Source organism: Lepisma saccharinum, chromosome 10 (genome assembly GCF_977018435.1).
Source record: "Lepisma saccharinum chromosome 10, izLepSacc3.1, whole genome shotgun sequence".
NCBI lineage: Eukaryota > Metazoa > Arthropoda > Insecta > Zygentoma > Lepismatidae > Lepisma > Lepisma saccharinum.
In genome coordinates this window covers 34,478,025-34,505,683 of record NC_139238.1, presented here as the reverse complement: position 1 = coordinate 34,505,683, position 27,659 = coordinate 34,478,025, and the positions used below count along the sequence as shown (strand labels likewise).

The 27,659-nt window shown below is 38.5% G+C and overlaps 1 protein-coding gene across 1 annotated transcript in view; it reads left to right on the top strand.

Moving 5' to 3' along the window:
- The window catches only part of LOC145993861 (NAD(P) transhydrogenase, mitochondrial-like), a 79,248-nt gene extending 56,249 nt beyond the window's left edge, over nucleotides 1–22,999 (top strand). The window contains exons 19-21 of the mRNA XM_083129723.1: nucleotides 11,667–11,878; nucleotides 14,145–14,313; nucleotides 22,801–22,999. Coding sequence (XP_082985849.1) covers nucleotides 11,667–11,878; nucleotides 14,145–14,297 — 365 coding nt within the window. The 3' untranslated portion in view covers nucleotides 14,298–14,313; nucleotides 22,801–22,999. The remainder of the gene's footprint in view (nucleotides 1–11,666; nucleotides 11,879–14,144; nucleotides 14,314–22,800) is intronic.
- Nucleotides 23,000–27,659: the final 4,660 nt, after the last annotated feature.

Here is a 27,659-nt window from a genome sequence, read left to right as displayed (position 1 = left end):
AGCCTCACAATTATGATCGGCAGCATACTAACATTACAGTATTTTGACATTTTGAAAGTCATTAAATTTTAATACGCATTTTCGTTTTGGATGTCAGTGAAAAAATGAAATTGTAAAACAAAACGTTTGAAAACATCCGTAAACAAGATTCGGCGTGACAGAAGTTCTGGTTATTGGAATTTACTGATTAACTATGTATTTATCACAAATATATTTATTTTCTGCATACTAAATCACTTTACGTGGATTTGTTCTAATTTGATTATCTATGCAAGATGAATTTTAACATGTGCGTTCACTTTATACGATAGAAAACAAACGTTTGTTGCAAGAAAACGTTTATGTATATCTTTCTCTCTCTCTCTCTCTCTCTCTCTCTCTCTCTCTCTCTCTCTCTCTCTCTCTCTCTCTCTCTCTCTCTCTCTCTCTCTCTCTTTCAGTTTACATGTGTTACATCAATTAAAAAAATACAGTATGTTTGGCGATGAGAATGATTCATGCTTAGATTAAATTGCTGAAGGACGAAACATAAAGGACCAACCAAGGAATCATCTGTGCTACGCGTTCATCCACGTAAGCGAGAGGCAAGCTTTTTCCTATCGGAAGACGAAAAATAATTATTTGCTGCACGACCTTGATAAGGCGAACTGAACCACAAGGAAAGAAACCTGTGCAGACCCGCAACTCCTGTGCACTGTACTACCGCGTGGAGGGGAGGGGGAGAGTTGACCGTTCTTCCTTATGGGCCGAGCTGAAGAGTAGAAGCGAAGCTGCGCGGGGACTTTTCGTCCAAGGTTTTTTCCCTTGTGTTCGCTCGTAGCAGCAGCAGCACCACGCAAAATCGGAAAATGTGAATCCTCAAACTTTGTACACGTGACCTTGGGTCACGAAGTAGCCGAGTAGACAACGCCCTGGGGCGATATGAAAGACACTTTTAGCAAGTAGAAACTACGTAGAAACGAAACGTTAGATGGAATTGTTGTACGAAACAAACGAAACCGCGTTTGTGCAACTGGTTTGTGGCTAGACAGGGCCATTGGACTCTCAAGAAGGCAAGAATTGTATGGGAAGTGATTCTCAAAACTAAGCGAATAAAAGGACAGTATATTTTATCATTTACAAGGGCCCTCATCCGCTTACAATTTTGAAAATTACTTTCAGTAATTCTTGTCTTCTTGGACAGGAGGTTCATTAAACTTTTTGGTGTAGAAACAGACAGAGCGCCCACCTACCACGTTTGGAAGAAGAGCATAGGCAGACATGAAAGTAATTTTCAAGTACGTAAGGACGACAGTCGACGTGAACATTGAGCAACGCGTGACTGAGAAATACAATCGTAACAAAGGACAGGATTCTTCAAGAAACAGTAATTTTATAAAACTTCCTATCATTAACTCAGTTCATCCTTTTATCCTCTTTTGTTTGTTATACTTTTGTATTATTCTTGTTTTATATCGCTTTTCTGCCACTTGTAGATAATCGCGACGATGAAGATGAATGATGATCATATTAAAACTATGAAGGGATGCTTCCAAAAAAAAAAAAAAAAAAACAGCCATGCCCAGGTGTCTACTCGAACTTGAAATGTTTGGTAGAAAAAACCAAACAGTCGTTGAGTGGACCACTCAATGACTTCGGTCTTCGAGGCTACGGTTTCAGTTGCAACATGCAGTATAATTACGTTTCTACTACTACTACTTAAAAAGCCCCCTTGATACATGAGATACTACAAATAATTTCAGGCATACCCTCGAATTTTGATTGCCTGGCACTTTTTTAAACTAAGTAATGAAGTCACGTTGATATTCATATTAGGCCTACGACTAGCTCGAACTAAAAACGCTTGTGAAATACTGTGTATATGTTATCCTTCTGAAGTGAGAAACTTCATATTCTGCTAAGAAAATATGCATGAAAAATTATATTTGTAGCTACGACTTGAAGAATTCAAATTATTATGATGGAATTTCAACTTACGTATACTCTGCATATAATGTGTTATCGGAGAGGAGTTTTTGTGTCGCAGTCAATTTATTTTTAGTTGAGGAACTCGAGAGTAAGTTGGAAATATTTAATGACCCACGTTGTGGTGTGCTGTTCGATTAATCAGAATTGGAGTGAGAGAAATTTGTAGTTAAGGTCATTCAACACGTCAATTTGTAACTGTGAATGCAAGTTTTCTTTGATTTAGCGGGAAATCAGTTTGCTATTGTTGTAAGTAATAAATTGAAACATATATATTTTCTGCTCGAGTAGGAATCCACAGCCCTTATCCAATCAATCAGTTTCTGTGTTTGAAACTTCTGTCTAGGAAAGCTACATACAATTTACTTTTAATAACAGCAGATTCAAAATAACCTATCCATTCTTGTCTTGCAAGTAATGTTTGATTTGATTTGTTATATTTAACTTTGGTTTTCTGCCACTTTTGGCTAATCGCGAAGACGAGGATGGGTGATGCAATGACAAAATTGATGAAAGGACATCACGAAGAAAATAATGAAAACAATACACAGGCTGGGATCTGAACTCGGGACCTGTGGTGTCGCATTGTTCATGAAATAAAAACATAACATGTACAGTGGCTCAAATTAGTAATCGAATATGTAGCATTTTGCTGCATTTCTTCACAATATTTCGAAATTAACAACATGTACATAAATATAAACGATAGTGAAATATTTATAGGCATTTATTAAAGCTATATTCATATATATATATATATATATATATATATATATATATATATATATATATATATATATATATATATATATGTTACATTTTTTCTTTTTTAATTTTGGGTGCGTCAGCACTTAGGCTATTTTGCAACCGCCACGTTATACGGGGTCCAGCCGCTTACCATAACAAATAACGTAACTGTAATATCGAATAACTGAAATATTAAAATATTCTGACTTAGGTTAAAAGCTGAGGCTCTAAAGGGGCACTCAGCACACATGACAAAAAACAGAACACACAAAATTATACTGGCCATAGGGTCAGTCGCCAGAGCCTCGTTAGTCTGCAAAGAGCAGTCCAGGGTGTACTACGTGGAATGAAGTTGACGATTGGGTGTACTACGTGGAAGGTCACCCCTTACACCCCTGTTACGGTTTCAAATCTGAGAATAGTTATTTATGTTTTGGTGTGAAAGAAGAGATCACTTTAATATTCAGACAAATCGTGAAAGCCTTCTGTTTCTGTTAAGCTACGTTTCCATTCAGACAAGTTCCAGACTCATGACGTGCAACATGTGCCGGCGCATGTTGCGCGTCATTTAGTGTACTCGTACTGCTTCCAATTCAAAACTACTTCTTCAAAATACGTCCGCAACAACACTGGAGTGCAGGATCGCAGTGTAGCGTTGTGCAGTGCTTTAGAGTAGTCAGTGTTCCTTCTCTTGTATTGTAATAATTTGGTGGTGATTTAACTTGGGTAAAGATGAACAATAAAGGTATGGCGGGTTTTGTGGTTATGGCAGGCGCGTATCATGAATTTCTAAAAAAAGAGACGAAAACAACCTAGATGGTGGATTAGAAGTTTGCTAGCAAAAAATAACTCGTTGATGAGAGACTTACGTCTTCAAAGTGGATACGAAAACTTTGTAAGAATGACTGCAAGTGATTTTGCATTGTTATTAAATCTTGTTGGACCACATATTGTAGTCGCATCGTCTGTTTCTACTCTAGTTCGTATGCCCCAGGAACTTGCTGCAGGCTGTTTCCATTGTCCGCCGCGCACGTTGTGCGTCTTAATCGTTTGGGGCAATTTTGTCCCCGGCACTTGCGCCGCGGCATGTTGCAGACAGTTTCCATTTCAACAAATGCTTGGCACATGCAGCGTCGCATGCCGCGTGTCTCTGTTGCGCGGTAAAATTTGTGGTAATAGAAACGAGACTTTACATAGTTCTTTTATCGGTCAACTACAGTGCGGGGAAGAAACTATTCATGCTATTTCCTAACTACGTCTGTTACCAGTAGCTCCATTGCCCCTGACTGAAGTACGAGAAAAATGGGTAACAAAAACAAAATACAACATTTGACGAACTGCAGCTATTTATTTTTACCTAACCAAAGGGTGCAGGTACAGGGAAATTGAAAATGTTAAGTACATGTAAGAGTACCGTGGGTGACGCAATAAAACGTAATGAAAAGGAAAATGAGGTAGATTCCGTATCTCAGAAAATTCAACCAAGAGAAATAGGAGAACGAAATGAACGAGCTTCAGTATGAAAAATCAAGACCCTTTCCTCACCCCCATCCCCTTCCCAAACCAAGGGCTCCGAAAGCAGCTGTGCAACTTGGAGCAGGCACTGGGACTGCTGTACGTTCAGTAGCGTTTGGTCCGAAAGCGAAATTCCTAGAAAAATACCACAGTTCGTCCGCGACGGTTTAATGAGTTGCATTTCGCCCGAGCATGGCTGATGATGAGTCACACCTTGACTAACCGGTGGCAGCGGTGGAATTGCTGACTAGGATACCTCAGTTAACAACTTTTAAAACTACATTGCATAGACAGCGGAGTGTGGCGCAGGAGTGCAGACTCAGTCAAATCGTCGAGAGAGGGGTCCCGGGTTCGATACCCGGTGGAGGCACAAGTGGTTCGGATCCCACTTTAAATTGTAGGTCCAGTCCCGATTAGCCTTACTGTGCATAAAGGGGACTTAAAACAACAAATAAAATCGTTGAGAGGAAGTGAACTTGGATCCAGAAATTTTAGTCATGGCAGTCAACACTACTACTTCTAAGCAGCTCCCACAAATGACTGAGGTTAGAATGAAAGTTTGTCTTGTTTTAAGTTCACTTGTATGCACAGATAGGCTAATTGGGAGTGGGCCTACAGTTTAAAGTGGAATTCGAATCACTGTGTCTCCACCAGGAATCGAACCCGGCTAGAATGCAAGTGGTTTCTCATACTCAGATGGGAAGTTGTTTATGTTATTGTTTCACATAATTTGTAGATAGTCACACGTGGTCTGAGAAACAGAAAAGTCACACATAGCCTACGCATAATTCTCTCGAGGCAGTTTGTTGCAAGAACTTTGCTTGCAGGCCACGGACAATAACTTTCATGGGTAAAAAAGTGTAGCTTCCTGACGAAGTGTTCTCGACATGCGAGCCAGCTTAAATTGGCGTTAGCGTCCAATGTTTCGAGCGCATAGATTGCTCCCATCATAAGGTAGAGAGCATCCTGCTTAGAGCAATGTATGCGCTCCAAACGTTGGACGCTGACGCCGATATAACCTGGCTCGCAAGCCGAGAACACTGTTCGAATCTCCACAGGCATATAACAAAAATGCATCATACCCAAATGACACATCTGGCGTAATACCTAACGTGCCAAATTTTGGAAAATAGGGGCTGATAGCGTGTGTGAGAACCAGAGCGACTTAACTCTAATTTATCAAATTAATAGGAGAGGAAATAATGTATTCTTAGGAATATGACTCTTAAACGTGACTCCGCCTTACAGATAAGAATTAGAAGTGGAAAATGTCGATTTTCTCCAAATACTCTTCAGAGGATTTTTTTTTTAACGAAACTGAAAACAGAATTTTTGTAGTTACGTTCCTCTGATTCCCGTAGGACGATAGGTGAAATACATTTCATGAGCGATGTTTGAAAGAAGTTGTAAGATGTCAAACATGTAGCCGACAGCCATGCTGTATGAAGAAAGCATATAGGATAAGCTCCAATCACACTTAATCTAGGCTCACAACAAAGATAGCGGCTGAGTGACCTAGCGTAATGAAAGGCAAAGAAAACAGTCAATCATTGGAAAAAACAATTAGTTTCATGTTTAAGATCATTCTATCAATTAATGCAGTTGCTTATAAAAATAAAAAATGGTCCAAAATGCTTCAAAGTAATTGAAAATATGAGGCGTTGCGGATACGAAGGGCGAACTCAACAAAGTGCATTGTGATGGAAATGCGTTTCAAGTTGCCAGGCACAGTGCAAACTCCATAAAATCTTTGAAAATCACGCATGAAACATTCCGATCTACTGTTACCAAGTTTTTGTGGAGCTCGAATTGTGCCTGACTACTTGAAACGCATTTCCCTCACAAAGCACTTTGTTGAGTTCGCCCTTCGTATCCGCAGTGCTTCATGTCGTCTCTAGGAAAAACCCAGAAAATTAATACGCCCATTCAAATTTAAAACCTTTATTTGCATACTAAATAGAAATAATTTTCACCAGATACTTGAAATTAGTTTGAGAAAATCTAAAATAAGAGGAATTCCTATCCCTGTTCTCGTGTTGATATTTCCTGGCAAATACTCTGTAAGAGGCTGTCGCGGTATATTGCCGTGCCGCGCTATACATTGAAGAATCAATGCTTTATACTCCGAAGTCGATACTAAAGGTTCATGGACGTCTGCAGGATTTTTTCCAAAGAGGGGCAAGCAAGGTAGTTTTTCCGGGGGGAGGGAGGCAAACAAGGTGCATAACAGTGTTGTCTCCTCAAAAAACATTGCTTTAATTTGAAGTTATCATATTCATCTTATTTGAAAATAAGATCCTTAGGAAAATATTTGGACCTAAAAGGGATGAGGAGATAATTAGAATAATTAAATCAAGAAGACTTAGGTGGGCAGTCCATGTGGCACGAATGGGAGAGGAAAGAGGAGTTTACAGGATTCTTGTTGGGAAACCTGATGGTAAGAGACCTTTAGGAAGGTTAAGACGAAGATGGAGGGACAACGTTGAGATAGACCTAAAGGAAATCGGTAGGGATGGAAAAGAGTATATAGATCTTGCTCAGGATAGGGACAGATGGAAGGCCTGTGTTCTCCAGCCATGAACCTTCGGGTTTAAGAAGGCTAGAGAGTTAGTTAGTTAGCTAGTTATGTTCATGCAATAATTAACATATATTATTGCAGCTGAAATGGAATTGTGTGAGATATATATATAATTTTTGGTTGACTTTCATTTTCCAGGTGGCTCGTGCACCCCCCCCCCCCCCCCCTTGCCTCTCTTTCGGACTTCCATGCAAAGGTTCTATTTTTATTTCGCGTCTACCACTTTCGGTTAATCGCGATGATAAAGGATGTGATAGGTGATGGAAGTGGTATAAAGACAATGACCCAACCCATCCATATTTTCTAGTCCAGGCTCTAATCCGACATCTCCCGGGTTCGAATCCCGGTCGGGCTTGGTTGTTTGTGAATGTCCATTCATCAATTTCATCATTTCATCACTCATCCCCATCTTCGCAAATTAGCCTAGAGGCACAAAACGCGAAGTAAAATAAACTAAATCAATCAATCTAATCCGACATTAGACTTCGCAGTTTATTACGCTAACCAATTTGCCACGGGATCGGCTTCTTCGTGTTTGTCTGCTTATGAAATGATTAATTAGTTATTCAAACTATATAGGTAGGAAAGCTATATAAAATAACGAAACAGAAAAATAAATCCACTTGACGTCTTGTAGTACTATCATTAACCTACAATTTCATGCTCACAAATCCACACAGAAAACTTCTTGTGGCATTAGTTTTACAGAATGGCCTTGGGGAATAAACATCGCCAATTTCCTGGTTCAGCTCGAAACAATTCAGGTGCCTTATCGAAGCTGCTCTTGAGCACGCAGGGTTTCTAACCTACTTCGCCGTAATTCAGTTGTTGTATCTTGATTAATATGCTGTATTGTAGAGTCAACCGCAGATTAAATAGGAGAAAAAAGATTTTCCCGACGGAAAATAAGTTGGTAATGCTGCAAACACCGAGGCATTCTTGATAAGACGCTTGAGGAGCGTCGAGCAAACTTTCCTGAAAAAGCACAACCCCAGTATCGAAGGTCATGCTACACGTGGATTGGCAACTTTCGGGAGCATGCTGTCTGTCTACACAATTCTACCCAAATACCTGTTCGGAAATGAATCTTCTGTCCGCATTTTATTTTTCAAATGTAGTTCTGACATTGTAATCATTTTGCAATTATTTTTATTTGTTCTTATTTTGCTTCGCTTTTATGTGACTTTTATAATTAATCGAAACTATGAAGATGGATGATAATTAGATTAAATTAATGAAGAGACACCTAAAAAAGATATTTACAGATCAGGACTCGAACCCGGAACCTTAAGCGGATAGGTTGTGGGGAAAACCGTCAATAACTCCCGCCACGAACTTACTTATAATTTTTGTAATTTCTCACGAGTATTTTTTGTTCTCTTCATGCATAATACCTGCTTTCGGAAACTTAATTTATAAGTGACACACTTATAGGGACAAGCCACGTATTGTTTGAATGGAGGGACACATCTCGTTCATATACTACTAGATACAATCATGGACTATACTTGAAATGGCCTCCCCGATGGCGCAGTGATGGCGTCATCGCCTTGTAATGAAGGGGTCCCGGGTTCGATACCCGGTGGAAGCACAAGTGATTGGGATTTCACTTTAAACTGTAGGTCCAGTCCTGATTAGCCTAACTGTGCATAAAGTGGACTCAAATCAATCAATCAATCATATATGATGGAAGTTAAGAAAAAGATAAAAATTTTAGAAGAGATACTGTGAACAAGTCGAATTGGAGAGAGATTGTATTTTGTCTTTTGTCTTTGTTAAATGTATTTCATGTAGTTTATATAACATGAAGTTATAAGTTAAATAAATGTTGTTTTGTTCGTTAACGTTTGGCCTAATTGAAGATTATTACAATATACTTGAAATGTGACGTGCTAAACACTACTTTCGGAGATCAGTTGGACATGGCAATTTTGATATACAAGTTGCATTTTCTCTACTTAGATTCATTATGTCCAAATTTTATCCTAATAGATAATCTCCCAACAACGCAAAATGTTTTAATTGACTCGAATTCACAATGACTCATATACAGTGTGTTTATAAATGAACGGTGGGGTTTCAAAAATTAATAATACATCTATTTATTACCTTACACGGGCAAAACGTACACCGTAATCAGCAGCAACTGTCCAAGTTTATATAACTTTATTTATATTTGTATAAAGATAGAAATCAAGAGGGGGCAATTGCCCCTCTGTGCCTCCTTGCAGGTGCTCTTGACCGTCTGGAAGAAATAGTGCACGACAGACGTGAAAACTAAATCCATCTTCAGTATCCTTTTGTCTTGCTACTCTTAGATTCTGCAACCTTTCTTTCTATAGTTCAATGTTTGCCCCCTAAACCCCCTAGAATTGATTTCCGTACAAGTTTGAGAGCTAATCTCCCCTGCACCCTGTGGTTGCGCCACTGCACCTTCTTCCGCCGTTGTTGCTTTGCGAACTTTCATCTGCTTGAAAATACTTAATTTTCTTCAAGAGCATAATATCGTTTAATAACCGGTGATAAGATTCCTCAACCCTAAATTTCTGGATTAAAGTATAATAATATAGGGGCATGGAAATCTGGAAGGGGGGCGAGGATGGCCACCTCTCCCCTTTAGAAAATGAATGTCAGCTAAAAGTATATATTTCACGCGTATAATTTGATACCAGTCATAGTAATGTACATTAATTATTATAATGGGAATGCAGGAATGCGATAATTTCGAATTCAAGGGGCAACACTATTATCTGATTAATATGCCCATGGAAAAATACCTTGCTTGTCCCTGCGTCGAAAATATCGGCAGACTTCAATAATTAGGGGGTGGGGCATGTGTCCCCCCCCTTTGCACCCCGTGCGCACGTCTATGACTACTCATTTCTACACTAGTTGGAAGCTGTATTCAATTTCGAGCCAAAAATGTAATTTTCAAATCAGGATTGTTAAACGTCCACGAACCCATAAATTCTAATGGGTTCTATTGGGTTCCGCAACAAGACCGGAACCTTCTTTGTCGCACAGTTTTAATTCGGTCCAAGTTGCGTATTCTTTCATTTCAATATGTGGCTCAGTCGGTAACGCGTCTGACTACCATGCTAAAGGTCCCGGGTTCGATCCCGGTCAAATCCGGGAACTTTTCTAACGATGGAAGCGGCCCCGGCGTCCACCCAGCGTCGAATAACATGGGTACCTGGGGGAAACCCTGGGGGGTAAAGGCGGTCAGGGGCGTGATGCTGATCACATCACCCCCACTCACGACCGGATCAAGAAAGTGTGGGGCGTTACCCCCACACCCCCTATACGCCTTCATGGCGTGGTGCTATGCACAGGGGAACACTTTACCTTTACCTTTATGGAACTTAGACCGTCTTTAAATTGATCCGGAAAGAAGGTCCCTGTGCCGTATTTCAATTGATCAGGAGAAAATGTCCCTGGAACGAATTGAAATACATAAAGAGGCTCTTTACAGTCCAGATCCATTTATGTTTGCTAATATTCCCTGCTGAACCGGAATTGAATTGATTTAAAATTCCTGACCCTTTATCAACCCTGGTTGAAATTCATTTTTTTACAAACAACCATATTTTTAACGGCTATTTCACATTAATCCCATACGATATACTGAAAGGTAAGAGACTTGGGCTATTCCTTTTTCTTCCTTGATGTTAAATAGATTATATTCGTCACGCGCCTATAACGTTACTACCTAACATTTGTGAATTGTTCTTTCCTTGTAACGTTAACATCTAACATACTAAATTTATTTACGTTCCTTATGCAGATGGTATGTACCCAACTGCATTTTGTTCCGTTCCGCTACAGTGATTTACATTTTGTTACATTCCTATGTAACGTTAATTGACCATATTGCCTTTCACTTCATTCCGTTACGGAGGATTGCATTCATTACGTTCCTATGTACCGTTATTTACTACCGTGTTGCATTTCGTTACGTTTTTGTAACGCTAGTATATATACCATATATACCATATTGCATTTCGTTACTACGCTCCTTGTAACGGTAGTATATACCATATTGCATATTACGTTATGTTCCAATGTGCTCATTTCGTTCCGTTCCTTTATAACGTTAATATCTACCATAATACATTTTGTTACGTTCCTTGTAACGTCACTCTATAAGATATTGCATTTCGTTACGTTACATGGGTACCAGCAGTTGAACCATACTCTTCCTCCTACAAAATGGAACGTACCGTGTAACGCAAATTGGGTACGTTACGACTCCCTGGTTCGAACTGCAAAAGGTAGTGTTGCCAAATGCCTACTGTCAATATGCACTCTTCCCTCGCAGTTCAAGGGGAGAGCCTTGATCTTCTTGGGGATGCCTTTGTCACCTGTTTTGCTATCTGGCATACCTTTGGCAAAGCAGAATACCACAATAATTTCCCCTCCCCATGGTGACTAGACCTGGCTGATTGGTTCAAGGGTTCATGTGACCCTCCGTGCCTTTGGTCTGAAAATACAAAAATAGAATTTGAAGTTGGTTCTATAGCTGGACAGTGAATAGCCATCTAATGCTGTGTGTGTATCTTGGTAGCATATGGTTATAAACGTTCTGGAGAACCAGGACAAAATGCCACCACAAGAATAAAACCCAATATAATAGTTACATATACTGCATTTCGTAATATCTGACAGTGATTATGCAGACTTTTATGAACATTGTTGTTAACTTGGAAAGAAACAAGGAATTTAATTTGCCAAAATGAGTAGAAACCCTGTACCAGTTTCACAAAATTTTTGCATAAATTTTCTCTTGAAAAATATATTGAATTGACAATAACATTTCTCACCAAACTTGAATACAAGGCAAGTTTTTATTTATGATTTGTAGGGCGGATGCCAGGTCAACTGAATGTGCTATTGGCTGAAGCGGGTGTACCATATGACATTGTACTGGAAATGGAGGAAATTAATGAAGACTTCCCTGAAACTGACCTGGCTCTTGTCATTGGTGCCAATGATACAGTGAATAGTGCTGCAGAGGATGATCCAAACTCCATTATTGCTGGAATGCCTGTTCTTCGTGTGTGGAATTCAAAACAGGTAAATGGTTCTTTTCTTCAAAATCTGATCTTGTAGTCTGCTATCATCGTTCATTATTGAAGTAGCCTTTGGGGTAATTTTTCTATTTCACTCTTATAAGTTTTCTTACACCCTTTATATTTGTTGTTGTCTGTAGTACCTTCCAGAATCTACCTCGGTATACTATCAATTTTGTCATTCTCCATTCTAGACCAGTGCTAATTGTATTGTATTGAATTGATCAGTAGTTCTTGTATGGGATAACAGATGTGTACTCTGGGAATTCCAGTATTTCTCAGGAGATCAAGGTTAAAAAACTTGGAAGTATGGGGAAATTTTGCAAGATTTTGCTATGTTGGGTCCATGAGGATTGATGTAAAATCTCAGTATGTAAGATTGGGGTTCTCCTCTGGCTCTGTTTCATCTTTGACTCGATGACATCTTCGTGCTCTGGACGCATGGAGAACATTCCCTGACCACCTTCCTAGACCAACTAAACCACAGCTCCATCAAGTTCACCTGGACACACGAGGAAACACTCGCCAGATGCAGAAAAACTTCAAATTTTCATGACTGCATGTCACATCTTCAGGAGTAGAAAAAAAGACTTGTGAAGTAAGCTACATGAACAGTGTTGCCACGTCCAGAAAAAAAAGTAGACAGTGTCACACACGAACAAATCATGTTGTTCCTTCGCCAGGCTGTCGAAAACTGAGTGGTGAAAGGTGTAGGAGGAGGTAAAGGTGAGGGGTGGGTGTGTCGGGACATTACTGGGTGGCCTTGTTCAGGCCAGGAGATATGGTTGCACTCGTGGCTGATATGTAGGCCCTCTCCCATCTTTTGCATACTGATTGTGGTGATTGGTGTGAATGGCAACAGCAAAGTCCAGGTTTTGGGTGAAGGAGCGGTGATGCGGAGGTTCAGGGCTGTGGATCTTTCCCCCAGGTAGAAGCTCCCACAGAGATTGCAGATGATATAAATGAGGTTAGAGCTGTTGCAAGTTTCTTTGGGATAGAGGCTGAATTGGCTGGTGGCAGTGTGGATCTGGAGGGTGCGGGAAGTGACAAATATGCACCTTGGACAGTTGCATTTGTGGGCAGGTGCGAGTTGATTGCGAGTAGGTGGATTGTGGTGGACCAGGATGTTTTGGAGATTGGGAGGGCATTTGAAAACCACTCTGCGCTTGTCGGTAAAGATATTTCTAGTGTCAGGATCACTGTGCAGGATGAGCAGGAGGGAACGTAGAGCGTGCCTGATTTTGTTGAAGTAGGGTGATATTGGGTGACAAGTGCAGGGGGATTGGTGGCAGGTTTCTTCGTGTAGGTGTATGAAGCAGCTCGGGATTTTTGTTTGGTAACCAGGTTGGAAGGATATCCACAATTGGTCAAGGCTTGGTGTAGGTGGAGGTTATAGTTCTGTCAGGAGGTGGGTGTCACCCGCATAGGGGTAGAAGATGATTCAGAGAAGAAATGAATGCCTCGGATACCCTGGACAGATCTCACAAAGATGACAATGCAAGAATAGGCATCTGGAATATTGCAAGCAAAATGTAACATCGCCTGTGACAAGTTATTGAAGTAGTAAGTTGACCCCAAGTACACAAAAGTTTGGACATCCTTAGATTAAACTATTCCATTCCTGAGATAAAGTAAAATGGATTAACATTTTTGGAGGGATAGGAAAGAATGTGTGAATGAGCAAGACTTGTAAATATATATGAAGAAGTTACTAACCTATCTCGCAAGACTTACTTTTAATTTCCATGCCACCATCCACTTGGGAACATGTTGCTTCACTGCTGGGCTGGCAGTTCCTGTCGTTTCCATGTGTGCTGCTTGGAGTGCTGGTGTAGCTGGTTCATATGCTACGTTTGCTGCACATGTGTGGTTTCAGTTGCTGCGGTAGCATGTTTGTTCATGCGGAAAGTGCATAATTGCATGCATCTCTTTGATTTTGGTGTCACGGAAAAGTTCATAACTTGTTTATATTTCATAATGGATTCAGGAAATGCGATTTGAAGTATTACATACGGAAAAGTTTCATGTTTTCGCATTGCAGAATTGGATAGTTTGTTTTCAGAGTAATTTTGAAGGCTCACTGCGTCTTCACTCCAGATGCCATACCCTTAGTGATAAAGGCAGTGAGCTGTTGAAATTAATCTGAAGAAAACTACCCAATTCTGCAGTGCAGAAACATGAAACTTCATGTTCATAATTGTTTGTTTGTTTATTATTCAACCACGTATTCTGTTCCCCCAATCATGAAGACTTGTAAAATTCCATTTCAGGTTATAGTAATGAAGAGGTCACTGGGAGTCGGATATGCAGCTGTAGACAACCCTATTTTCTACAAGACTAACACAAACATGCTGCTGGGTGATGCTAAGAAAACATGTGATGCTTTGCTGACGAAACTCAAGGACACTTACACTGCAAGTTAAAGGAGATGAAGCCTAGGTAAGTGAGCTGCATTTTTTTTTTCACCTGTATCAACAGATAATGCATGAGCATGCCTCCCAAATTATGGATACAAACTAATTAATTAAAAAATTAGTAACTTTGTACAAGTAACTGATGAGCGATGAAAAATATGACCCATGGACAGTGAAGTGCATATGGTTTTATTAAATGCATATGGTTTTATTAACCACAAACAGCATTTTTACACAATCCATACATTCACCATTCATTCACATTACTGACATATTTTCAATCAACCAAACATAATATATCCTGACAACGTGCAAGTTATCTTTTTCTTAACATTTTAATACACCTATCAGTAACGATCACTTTTGTAATGTTTCCTCTGACCTGGAAATCCTGGGAAGATCAAGGAAATCAACATATGAATGAAAGATTCCGAGAATTCTGCGAAAAAAAACATCCAAAGCCTGGAAAAGTCAGGGAAATGAAAGCTTTTTGTAGTCACCTTACAACCATCACTTCTCTATTATTATAGTTCATTGTGGTTTATAATACCTTCAAACAGTACACAAAGACAAAGATATAACTTATTTTGCTTGAAATAAAACAAAGCAAGATGCATTTCACTCTGATTTTACTGAGGTTTTTACCAGATACATTACTATTACATGATTAGATTTCTGTCACTATAGCAACCTCAAAATTCCAAATACAGTCAACTCTCGATTCTACGACCCCTCTCGAAGTAACTACCCTTTACCCGGGAACTGTGAAAAATTTGGAAAAAAGTTGAAAAATTGTAGGAAATCGGCCGAAAAATAAGTTTTTTTTTTTTTTTGCACTCGTTTTATTTGCACTCATTCCCTTCACCAGCGTTCTACCACTCACAAGTGGGTCTGATCTAAAAATAGACACCACCACACCAAGCTTGAGTGATATCCAATAGTACTTGACCTCTACCCTACCCTCCCCCAAGCATGCCAACATTACCCTGCACCCGAGGGCTGCTACCTAACGTGCTAGGTTTGTTTTGCCATTGTGATTTCGTTTGCTCTTGGATACGCGAGAAAAATCGAATGTGCTTGGATGTTAGTTTAAATCGACCTTGAATTGTTTCCTTGTTGTAAGAGCTGCTGACAACTGGAGGGGGGAGGGGGGGGACAGTCCAAAATGACTGTGCTGGACTTGCAGTCTTTGTCTATGTATATGGCAGGACAAGCCCTTTCGTTGATAAATACACCACCTTGAGAAATTAGAGATAAAGATCGCAGGAATGTTCCAAAATACAGATGCATGGTGCCTGGAAGTTTGGACCATCTGTCCAGCTCTGACCTAGAGTTCAGCAGGTTCCCGTGAGTGAGCAACTCTTGGCCTTGTAGCCGACAACTTCTGGTAACCACTTTCATTCAAAACGTGTTCTTTGTTCCCCGTAACAATTCATAAAAATGCGAAACTGTTAGAGATAATCAAAGCCACATAGGCCAACTAAAGATCGTCAACCTGCTTAATGATTTGTCATCCAAGCTTCCGCAAAAGTTTACTTCGATTTTATGTGCATCATAACTCCAGTTTCCCACTTCATACCAGTGGTGGCTCTTGGTTCGGAATGTTGGTGATTGAAGCGAATATATATATATAATTTATTTATATATAATTTTAATTTTTATATATATTCATAATTTTATATGTACAGGGAGTTCATAAAGTCCTGCAAAAAACTAAAACTCTATAACTTGAAAACTATTAAGTTTATTAACAAAATATTTTGTGTGTACTTACAGCAAGGTTCAAAGTTTATTTCCTGCTTGTTAGGTTCATCGCCAAACCTCCAATTGTGCACCATTCACGTCCAAACACTGTTGCAGTCTTTTTGTGAAACCGAGAATTGCATGCTGACGGTGCTTTCCTGGGATATTTAGAATCACATCTCTTATTTTTTATTTTAGGTCATCCAGATTAGCTGGTTTCTGTGAATACACCTCGGTCTTTACATGTCCCCACAACCAATAATCGCAAGGTGTCAAGTCTGGTGATCTTGCAGGCCAAGGTGTGGGTCTTCTTCGGCCAATCCATCTACCTTGAAATTGTTCGTTAAGAAACTCATGTCACAGTCTTTGGCTTACAGATCGTGTACAAATTTTAACTTGTAGGGCCGGGCCTTCACCTTCTTGCATACGATCTTGTGTAATGTTGACTTCGGTATTCCCAGTGATCTTCATTTCAGCGATTTCATTGGATTCCTATGCACGCTGTCCTGCACTGACTGAATCACATAGTCACTCGATCCTGGCCTTCCACTGCGTAGCAATTCTGACACACTTCCCGTTGCCTTGAACTTTTCATACCATCTCTTGATACTTGAATTTGCTGGGGTGGTTTCCCATATGTTGTCTGGAACTTTCTCTGCACTGAAACAGAAGATTTTAACTCTGCAAACCACAGAACACACAGTGCCATTTCCTGGATGGACGCCATCTTAAGTCACATGATCACGTGATTGCTAGAGGCACATATTTTTGGTAAATAAAAAAGCAAAATTTCGGTATAAAAACTGAGTCAATTTCGGGTTCAAAAGCAGTAAATAAAATAAAATTTCGGTGTTATAGCGGTGAATAATCACATAAAAAATGCTACATAAAATGACATTTTGCTTTTAAAATTGTGAATATAATCCTAAATTTGATTTAAAAACTACAATTATTCCACAGAATTAACATTTCACTTCTAATAGCCCATTTATGTAGTTATCCGAGTATTAAGTTTATTTCTGTGTAAAGGAGTCAATTTTTGTTTCTCCAATATTAACAGCAGAATTAATCAATTTTCCGGGAATTGCATAACTCTCAGGATAATTCAGACCTCGGAAGGTGTCGCGTCGGTGAATAAACCCTAAATTTCGTGTTTAAGAGTTAATTTCACTTTTTGCAGTTCATTTCGCATTATTTCGTGACAAATGAGCAGTGTGGCCGGAACAAAACTTTAAACTTCCACCCTTCTCACCCAAAAAATGTGTATTGTTAAACGCAACAGCTAAAAAGTTACAGAGTTTTAGTTCTTTGCACGACTTTATGGACTCCCTGTATTTATATTCGGGCAGAGCCGATGTCGATGTATCTGTATCAGAAAGTACCTGTTGTAATTTGTTCACCGGTACCGGCCCTTTCGCAGGATCCGCAAAATGCCATGAGATACTTTCGAGGTGGTATAATTAATAATTATCATGCAAGGTTTGAAGTTTCCATTTGTTTGGCAACAATATTGTACAGAATTGGGTTTCTTGTGTTACATAAGAAGTACTTGAATGTTCAGATTCAACTGTTGAATATTTTGAAGGAAAACTCTGATAAATCAATGCTTCTAATTGGGCTCACCCAATAATATTAATTAGTATTTTGAAAAAATTTTAATTGTTAAAACTTTCAAGCATTGGTAACTGTATCAGTTGGAACACGACTTAACAACAGTACACTAAATAACTAGGACAATAGACAATTAGCCCAGGTGCCCACACCACAAACTAGCACTCCACTTGTATACGATAAGTTATATTTTAAACTGAATTTGGATTGGTGATTGGTAGTAAGGTTAGTAAATTAGGTTAAAATTCTCCACAAAACAAAATATTTTTCTTTGCCTAACATGGATATTTTGTCTGTTGCTGTACGATACGGGACAGCAAGACCTTGCCTACTGTTTGCACGCTGTTGCTCTCTAACAGCCTAAAAAATAATTAACATCCCAGCATTCACTGCGGATCCGTCATGAAGTCTTCTTCCCTGCGTGCGCCTGGTGGGCGACCTTTGTTGCACAGTCTCTGCAACGAGGAGTCTGGTTAGGTAAGTGGATAGGAACAATGGCGTTGACCCTCGCTCCAATACTCCTCGCTGTAGAGATCAGGCCATTGCTTCACCGCTGCAATGTCGACCTGTTCGTCTACTCACATACTGTGAAATCTCGCAGGTTGGTTCCTTCTTTTCAGCGGATCATAATGGAATTAGCTTTTTTGAAGCAATCAAGGGTAAAATTATTTGTTTACGTTCAATATATTTAATGGGAGAGCAATGAAAAAATACCAACAAAGAGCATTACATTTCATGGTAAAATATCAATTCGTTGTGCAACATTGCAACAATATCAGTAACCGCTCATGCTTCATACGTTTTCCTAACTGTGCCGATGTCTTAATATTTGCCAAAAAAGTGTTCCGTTGACTGAGTGACTTCTTTCACTTCCTCTCAGCAAACGTGTAGAGGGAGGGGGGGGGGGGTGATGCCGATTGTTTCAGCCACAATTTTCTTGCTCCTGTGTGCAAACGGGGTGATTGCAGGCAAGGGTGAAAGTGGACCCATCTTCCTTTCCTTTGAGGTCTAAAATGGGACAACCAGTTCTGCATACATTCTTGAAAACTAACAAAAACCATAGGACAAGTATAAAAAAAGTGACCCCTCCCCTTCCCAGCTCATTCTCCGCCACTGGTGTGCATGGCAATGTCAGAGGGGCAATGCGATAAATGCAGAATTCAGGTCCTGTTTTTATTTTTATTAATGCTATTTACTGCATAGGAAATATTGCCCGCATTATTGTCTGTTGCATAGTACAGAAACTTAAAGCAAGGGTAATTTCTTTCTTCACACTGCTGATAAAAGTTCAGTCTTGGACAGTTGCGTTATCTTAAAATGTCTCTTCGTCCACCTGTTTCTCGAACTTCCAGCCCTCCTTCTTTTACACTGCAGCTGGCGCCAGTGTTTTGTCTAGCATCTGCAAAGCTGTCCCTTGGTGATAACAGCAATGACTCAAACAGGGCCAAGCATTGTTTTGAATCTCGCAAAGCTGTTTTGATTTGAAGATAACGAAATTCGATCTCCAGAAAGAAAAACAACAGTTAAAACAACTTCATGTTCTGTGCCTCCTGATAAGCAAAACAGTAAATTTATTTTGCATCTGACACAAGAATAAACTTCAACACTCGGAGCATGTTGGAAATGCACACAATATAATCACTGCTTTTCTTTAGAACCATTCATGTGGGAGAAAAAAAGTGCTCTCCCGAGAGACAATGCTCCAGTAGACCGTATAAAATCCAACATTCATTCTGCCCGATTATCTCCAGACTTTTGCTGGCGCCAGTGTGACTAGTGTCAAAATTCTATGAGTTTCGCTTGCAATAAACATGAGATTGTTTTCCTTTCCATACGTCTCATTGCAAACGGGTTTCTCATGAACTAGAATTGTAAGAATTTTCTGAAAGAGCAAGGACTGTGCACAATTGAAAGAAAGTAACATTATTTAAATCCTTTTTTTGTGGAAACTTTTTCATGTTCTATTTTCCTTATCACAACATGTGTCCTGTGCATAACAGGTTGTATAACTACCAGGATAAATGGTTTTACCGTCTCCTAGGAATCTTTGTATCCATTTGAGCTCTGTTTAAGCTGAAAATTGGTGCAAATTAAAATAACGACCCCTTCGAAATAACGACCCTTTTTTCCGGGAACTGTGAAAGGTAATTGTATCGAGAGTTGAGTGTATTACATCATTTATACAGCAAAAATTAATTACATGAAACATAATTAATGTTGAACAAAAGTAATTATTAGAAATTTTCAACCTTTAATACAAAGGTCATCCTGAAATTAAACCCTCCTCTGCTGTGAAAATAGATATACATGTTGCGTATCTATTAAGGCCATTCAAAATACTGTCCTTTATTTCGATATATTTCTGCCACTGTTCAACCCAATGCCGAAATCCACTCTGGGAAAAATTCTTGGTTGTTTTTTGACCTATGCAATCACAGTGATTTTAATGTCTTTCATGTCCTGGAAATGCTTTCCATGAGATTTGAAAGTCCAATGGGGCTAAATCAGGACTGTAAGTGGGTTGGGGCATTACTGACCACCTCATTTTGGCAATGGCCTGTGAAGTTTCGATTGACATTATCATGGTGCAAAACAACACTGTCAAGTGCAATGCACTTTCTTTCTCATTGAATAGCATCCCTTAACTTTTTTAAAACTTGCACATACCAAGCACTGTTTGTTGATGCACCACGTTCCAAGAACAGATGACATCCACTGTGTCCCAGAACATCGTCACTCTTTCTCGGTTTTCATCCGTCACTGCGGTTACAGGTTTGCCACTTCGATGTTTATCCTCCACCAAGGTTTCCCCCTTTCGGAACTTCTTCATCCATCTTCTAATATTGCTAATGTCAATTGCGTCCTCTCCGTATGCCACCTGCAGTTTGCTATGGATCTCCAGTGCCCAACAACTCTCTTTTTGCAAGAACTCTATCACAGCTCTTTGTTTTTCTCTGCTATTCATGTTTATTTAGTTACCCACAAATGAAAAATTGTGTTCATTAGTAACATATCACATTATATGTGTGTTGAAGTTTAATTGCAGTCTGATAAGGTGGAGGCATTAATTTCAGTATGACAATGAATTGTTCAACTTAAATCAATAAATTACATAAACATACTGTATAATCATTTTGTGAGAATCTGCTGGTCACAAACTAACCAGCTTCTTACGTGAAGGCATTTCCTATAAAAATGACCATATATTTTGTAACCATCCTTTTCAACAGTGTTGAATAAACCTGATTACCATGAGAAGTCGAAGGCTTTATTACTGTATTAAAGCATTATAGTGTGTTCTGGAAAAATCATGGGTGTTGGTTTGCAAAATGAGTGGTAGCCCTTGCTTTGGGCACATACCTTTATTTTCCTCTGGTTTTCACCACATCATTTAACTTCATCAGTAGGATGGAGAAGATTTAATCCACTTTGTGCACAGAAAGGATAATTGCGACTGGACCTACAGTTTAAAGTGACCCCTTGATTACAAGTTATTAATAAAAAGACAAGTTTTATTTAAGTGTGGTTTAAAAGGTTTTGAATTCATTCCTGGGTTCTTCGGGGTTATCCAATAGGATCACATCAAAAAGGTAAAAAGAATTATGAGAATTGTTAAAAGGGTAAAATGATAAAAAATTAAAATCTGCCTCATGGTCAACAGCTGTCTTGCATTAGCAACGCACCTCACTGCTCACCGCCTTCATCACTGGTCGTGCTCTGTAGGTCCTGTTCTTACATCTTACGTCAAACTGTGTTCAATGTTTTTGTTAAAACTGGTGGGGAAAACTGGAAATTCTATCAAGAATTTTAATAGATCATACATTTGTCCTGAAAGTCATGCAAAATTTGATGTTTCCATTGATTTAGTACCAATATTTTGTGATTTTGTAACAGGTATTTTTATAATCTGGTGTAATTTTTTAATGTTTTAATGCAAAACACTGCTAAATTTAGGCTTATACCGTATTTACACGTGTATAATGCGCACCCTGGTTTTTGATAGGGAAAAGTGACCAACAATTATATATCGTATATAATGCACAGTACAATCCAGGTTCAAGAAATGGCTTTCTTAGTTGTAGATCGTAAAGCTGTTGCTATGTGGACCAAGAGAAGGACATTACATTACAAAGTGAAAAATTGTGGCACATGGCCTTTAAACTTTTATAAGTTGTTTTGCTCATTTCCTCTTTACTTTTTCTAAAAGAACTTCAAAATATATACTTTTTCTATGACTAACGAAACATTTATAGGAGGCACATTCAGAACCCTCAAACTAGCAGTTAGCAGCACAAGATTTCTTCCATTAAGGCATTTACACACTCCATATGTCATATTATTTAGCCAGTAATACATTTTGATTATTTTCTTTCTCCTTATCTTCAATTGTTCAATTGAGCACGTGTGATTGCATGAGTAAAATGTATTCATAAAAATAAGGTAAGCTTTCATACAAAGTACCATAAAAATCAGAACATTCCTTCATTTTGTAATGAGGTTATTTCAACCGCATTGCACATAAGTGTCACCATCTTGAATGGAATACTGTTGCAATATCCAGAAGCTGCAGAATTCAAGCTTTACAACGATATATAACATGATAGGGTTCTGTAAACATTAAAATATTATTCCGTGCATAATACACACCACACTTTTTGGGGACAAAAATTTTGGAAAAAAGTGCACATTATACATGAGTAAATACGGTAATTGGAGTGGAATACTCTCGCACTAATATTAATCAATATTTTGAACAACTTTCAATGATTATAATTTTCAAGCATTGGTATCAGTATCTCTGAGAATCGACAAGAGGTATCGGGGTCTGTATCAGTATTGGTTGAAAGCGATATCGGCTGAGCCGTACATAATATAATATCTAACAGTCGTTGAGCAAACATTTAAGATCATTGACATATTATCGTACAGTGGTGTATTAATTTGTTATACAATGTGTTCCAAAATTATTTTTACAACTTTTATTGAATGTTAAACATCAGCTTCAAGTTTTTATTAACGCTTGTAGGTGTTCAATTGAGCACCTGTGGTTTCATAAGTAAAATGTATTTATAAAAATAAGGCAAGCTTGCACACTCAATTACATGCATAAAAATAAGTTTGGCATCAAAGTTATCAACATTTTAAATTTTCGTTGCAGGTACCTCAATTTGTTTTGCTGAAAAAGAGCCGAGAAGATAAATATAAAAGGGTCAATGTGTTGTGGCATTTCTGCCATGTTAATTTAAACCCACCAAAGGATGTACAAACTTTTTTTTTTCGTCATATGTGGGTTTGTGATCTGTGTATGAGTAATTTACTGTAGTGTGTAGTTCACACTACGTGAAAAGTGTATAGCTGTGGGTTTAAAAGAAACAATAACTACCATCACAAAGTGTGCAAATCAGCCTTTCTTCTGTTTCGTTGAAGTGGACATCTGGGCATGTCTTGTTAAATGCATTGCACAAGAATTGATGTTAAATGACATATAGTGTCATACAATGTGCATATAGTCCTTGGTATATCAAATACTTACATCATAGAACAAAAATTGGCATACAATTAGGTAGAAGTATTCAGAAGAGATGAAACAAATTAGAAATCACGTTTAACCTAATGGTTATTCATTGGGAAGGTTTAAGATAAAAAGAAAATGGCGATATTGTTATTGGTCTTATTTTCTTACCTGTCTTCAGAATCACTATGATAGCTACACTCTTTCTTTTTGAAAAAAATACTTTGTGTGGCCTTTGAATGTAAGGTGGTGTTGATGTATTATAAAATAAGGTGTGTATGAAAACATTGAAGTCTACATCCACAATGTAAGCTATACCTTATTTTATTAATAATAATATTCATTGTTCTCCTGTGAAAGAAATTGCATATGGGTTTCTGTTTGGATCCTTCTGAATCAGGATACAATAACTTTCATTACCTTTTCGATAAAACCTTTACGGATAATGTATTTAGCTATGTAGTCTGTAACCTTAAAGGCAGGCTTAATATTGTTTAAAGTTTCTTTATCCAAAATGGAAAACAATGACTTGATGAAAATCAGAACAACATAGAATTGAAGAAAGGTTGAGTTACATACTTGGGTGGTATTTATGTACAATTTTGGTGGTGATATTACATTTGCTACCGAGGTAAGTTCTAAAAATCATGAATAAATTTATCTGACTAAAATAAGTTTGAATCGATATGCAGATGCAAACAGCTCTGTTTTTTTTCCCATGTATTTTCTACAATTTTTCAATGCAATTTACATCAAAATATTATGCATTTTTGAAGATCCGCATGTGATAAAACAAACTTGATGTAAGTTTTTTATATCATACAAGAGCCTCTGAACTCATTAGCAAATGGAGTATGCTCTGAAATAAATGATCAACTGTTTCAAATGTTTTATTTTTTCCCTACCTGCACAAAAGCAGTAAATATTAGTGTTAAGGGGCGAGACTGATGGATTTCAATATGCAATTAGGTATTGTGTGATGATATTGAATTACAGGTAAATTTCCACAACTTTAAGAGCAAATAATTCTTCTTTTGGACCCTGGCCCACGTTAGTATCACTGTTAGATTCTTTCCATTTTCTTGCTTAGTTTTGCGTATGTTAGACGTAACAGCTAATGAATGAAGCTTTTCATATTTAGGAAATATGTGATGTATAGAAAATTAATACAAAGAACCTTAATACTCTCTTTTTTCGCAAATCTTTTTTTCGTAGTTTTAATAATTTCAGTGGCCACTGCCAGTTGATGTGATTTTGTTGTTTTTAGTTTCTCGGTTGATTTTAGGTGTGCTGTTGTCTGCCTCTGCATCGTCTGCCATTCCTTGGTGTTAATTGCTGTAGTAATGAAGAACGTTAAAAAGATCAATTACTTACGTGTGCGAGTGCGATTTGTCATTCAAAACAACGTTTCAGAGGTCAAGACTGTCTCCTTCAGGTTAATGTGTATTCTTAGGCACCAAATATTGTGTCACGTTAAGAAAGTGTTCGTTGAGGATACAGGTTAAAGGTTATGGTAAGAAACACTTATCAAAGAACCCACATAGTAGCTATAAAAACAGTCTTTCTGTCAAAACACAAATCTAAAACTGTGCATATCACAGTCTAAAACCTCATAAAAGAAACATCCAAAGCGGCTCTTAGGAGCCGCTCGGCCAGAGCATTTCACTGGATATAAAAAAGGAGGGGGAAATCGGCAAGATAACCCGGAAGGGCAAAAGGGAGTTTATAGGATTTGATGCGAATGTGGGAAGGAATACGTGGGACAGATGGGAAGGAGCATGCACATCAGGTGGGGTGAACAAGACAAGGATATAAGGGAGGGAATACCCAAAACAGGACTATCAGATCACATATTGGTAAGCGGGCATAAGATCGCAACAAGGGAAGTTATCAGGAAAGTGAGCAACAAATTGGATAGGAATGTTTATGAAACAGCCTACGTATGCATGGATAATTGGAATAAAGTCATTAGAGACTGCAATTTGGAAGATGGATGGATTGCATTTTTTAAAAAATGGAATAAAGCCACGAATAATGACGTCAATTTGGGTTTCCATGTTACGTCCAAGGTCAGGAAGGACGCTGAGGTGGAAATAGAGTTCACCTTGGACTGGTGACACACGGGTTTCAAGAGGGGGAAATTAAGGAGGGAAGTTTGCTTCCTTCTCAGTGTTGAGCATACGCTGCACATTCGCTTCTCCCAAGCACTGGCTGAGCGGCTCCTAACAGCCGCTTTGGACGTTTCTTTTATGAGTTTTTAGATTGTGATATGCACAGTTTTAGATTTGTGTTTTGACAGAAAGACTGTTTTTATAGCTACTATGTGGGTTCTTCGATAAGTGTTTCTTACCATAACCTTTAACCTGTCCTCAACTAACATTTTCTTAACGTGACACCATGTTTGGTGCCTAAGAATACGCATTAACCTGAAGGAGGCAGTCTTGAACTCTGAGACTTTGTTTTGAACGACAAATCTTACTCGCACATGTAAGTAATTGATCTTAGATACTTTTAACATTCTTCGTTATTTAGCTGTGAGTAATACACACATTACAATATGTCAACTGCTGTAGTAGGGGATCCATGTATGGTGTGCTTGTCCACTGTTAATTTCTGCAGGATGTGTATGTTGACATGTTTTTCTTTGATTTAGTATCTGTGAGGATGTGCGCTGTATGTGTGGCATGCACCTTTTGGATTTGTTTTCTTTTTATTTGATATGCTTAGTGAATCCGGTGGGTGGGTTGGTCTTTTTTAGCATCTGCTACGTGATGTTGGATTCTTTCATTGATTGACCTGATTGACCTTTTGATGTAATGTACCTTGCATTTGCATTCTGCAGCATACATGCCTTGGTTATGGGGGGGGGGGAGTATCTTTAGTTTCAGTTTATTGGATATTTTTTTCATTTGATTTGTGAGCTACTTTGATGTAGGGCAGCGGTATTCAAACTGTGTGCATACCTCGCTGGGAAGGCACAGAAATTTCTGGAAAAACATTTATTTTACTGAAAGTTTAAAATCTGTTACTAACCAAATATCAATATTTCTGCATTTCCCTCTCTTGTCTGTTGTTCATCGGCAATCTTCTCCCCCATGTTTTTGAAGTGAGAAAGCAACTACACTCGTACCTTGTAGTGGAAAACCATTCCAATGATGAAAACTTCATTCGTTATTCCTTTGTACAGAAATCAGCATACAGTTCTGGTATTTTCCACAAACTGGATGTTCTGAATATTCAGACAATATGTAAGCCTTCAAAAGGAAGTTGCTGCTTTGTAAAAGAAATATTAAAGTTAAAAGCATTGATGATTGCTTTGGTACGCTGATCAAGTTGTTAGAAGAAACAAGACTACAATTAAATGAAGAAATCCAAACATTGCTATGTGCCTGTTTTGAGCATCTTTTATCCAGCTTTTCTTACTGTCTGAATTTATAATTTTATCTCATGAATATCGTATGGCTGAGTGGATTAACACCAGTTTATAAACATTAAGAAATTGAACACCACCTGCTTAATTTACACACATTATATTTTAGTTACTTGTATGTGTGGTTATCACAGCACGCTTCGATGCCAGGGTATCCGGGTTCAAATCCCAGCCTGCACATGGGTGTTCTTTGTGAGTATCCCTTCATCAATTTAATCGTATCATCACTCATCCTCACCTACGCAATCAGCCAAAAGTGGCAGAAATGAGAAGTAAGATAAACTAATTCAATCACAATCATTCAATCATTACTCATATGTTCATGGTCACATTACATGTAATTGGGAAGGTGCATGCAGATGTTGGCAGTGGAGAGGGGCCAGGACAGCAAAAAGTTTGAAAACCCCTGATGTAGGGAATATAGGCTTAGATAGATGGTTAGATCTAGTGGGAATGGCAGAGCTCATTTCTCAGTTGTAAATATGTTATTGTGCTGCGTAATCCACCATTGAAGTCATGGCAAGCAGATTTCTCCTGCACCACAGTCATGGTTTTATTTAATGTTCTAACCAATTACCTGGGCTCATACGTAGCCAGATGGTTAGTACAGTACTATCACCTTTAGTGTGAGATGTACCAGGTATAATAACTCCTGGTGGGTGCTCTAAAAATTTTGGAGTTGATCCAAAGCCATGACCACAATTGGGGAGCTACTTGAGATACTACCTGAAAGCATATTGTCAATGAAAAAGTCACATGGAAACAAATGTAATTTATATTTAGAAAGTCAAAAACTCAAATATCAATTTTCTAGATCATTTCTGGACTGGCTGCTACAATGCAGCAGGGACACAGGATCCTCCTGAGTGTTGCCCACTTTCTTTCGACCTGCCAGATGTTTTTCTGTCTTACGTTCTCCTCACGTTTTTGCCTGTTTGTTTGCCATCGCCTGATTTGTCTATGGCTCTCCTCCCATTGAAAATTTGTTCTTCTGCTTTCACAGCACATGTGTCACTTAATCTGTCTCTCTAGAGTGACGGAAGAAAGTTTGTTTCTGTCACTGTTCGTTGCAGCA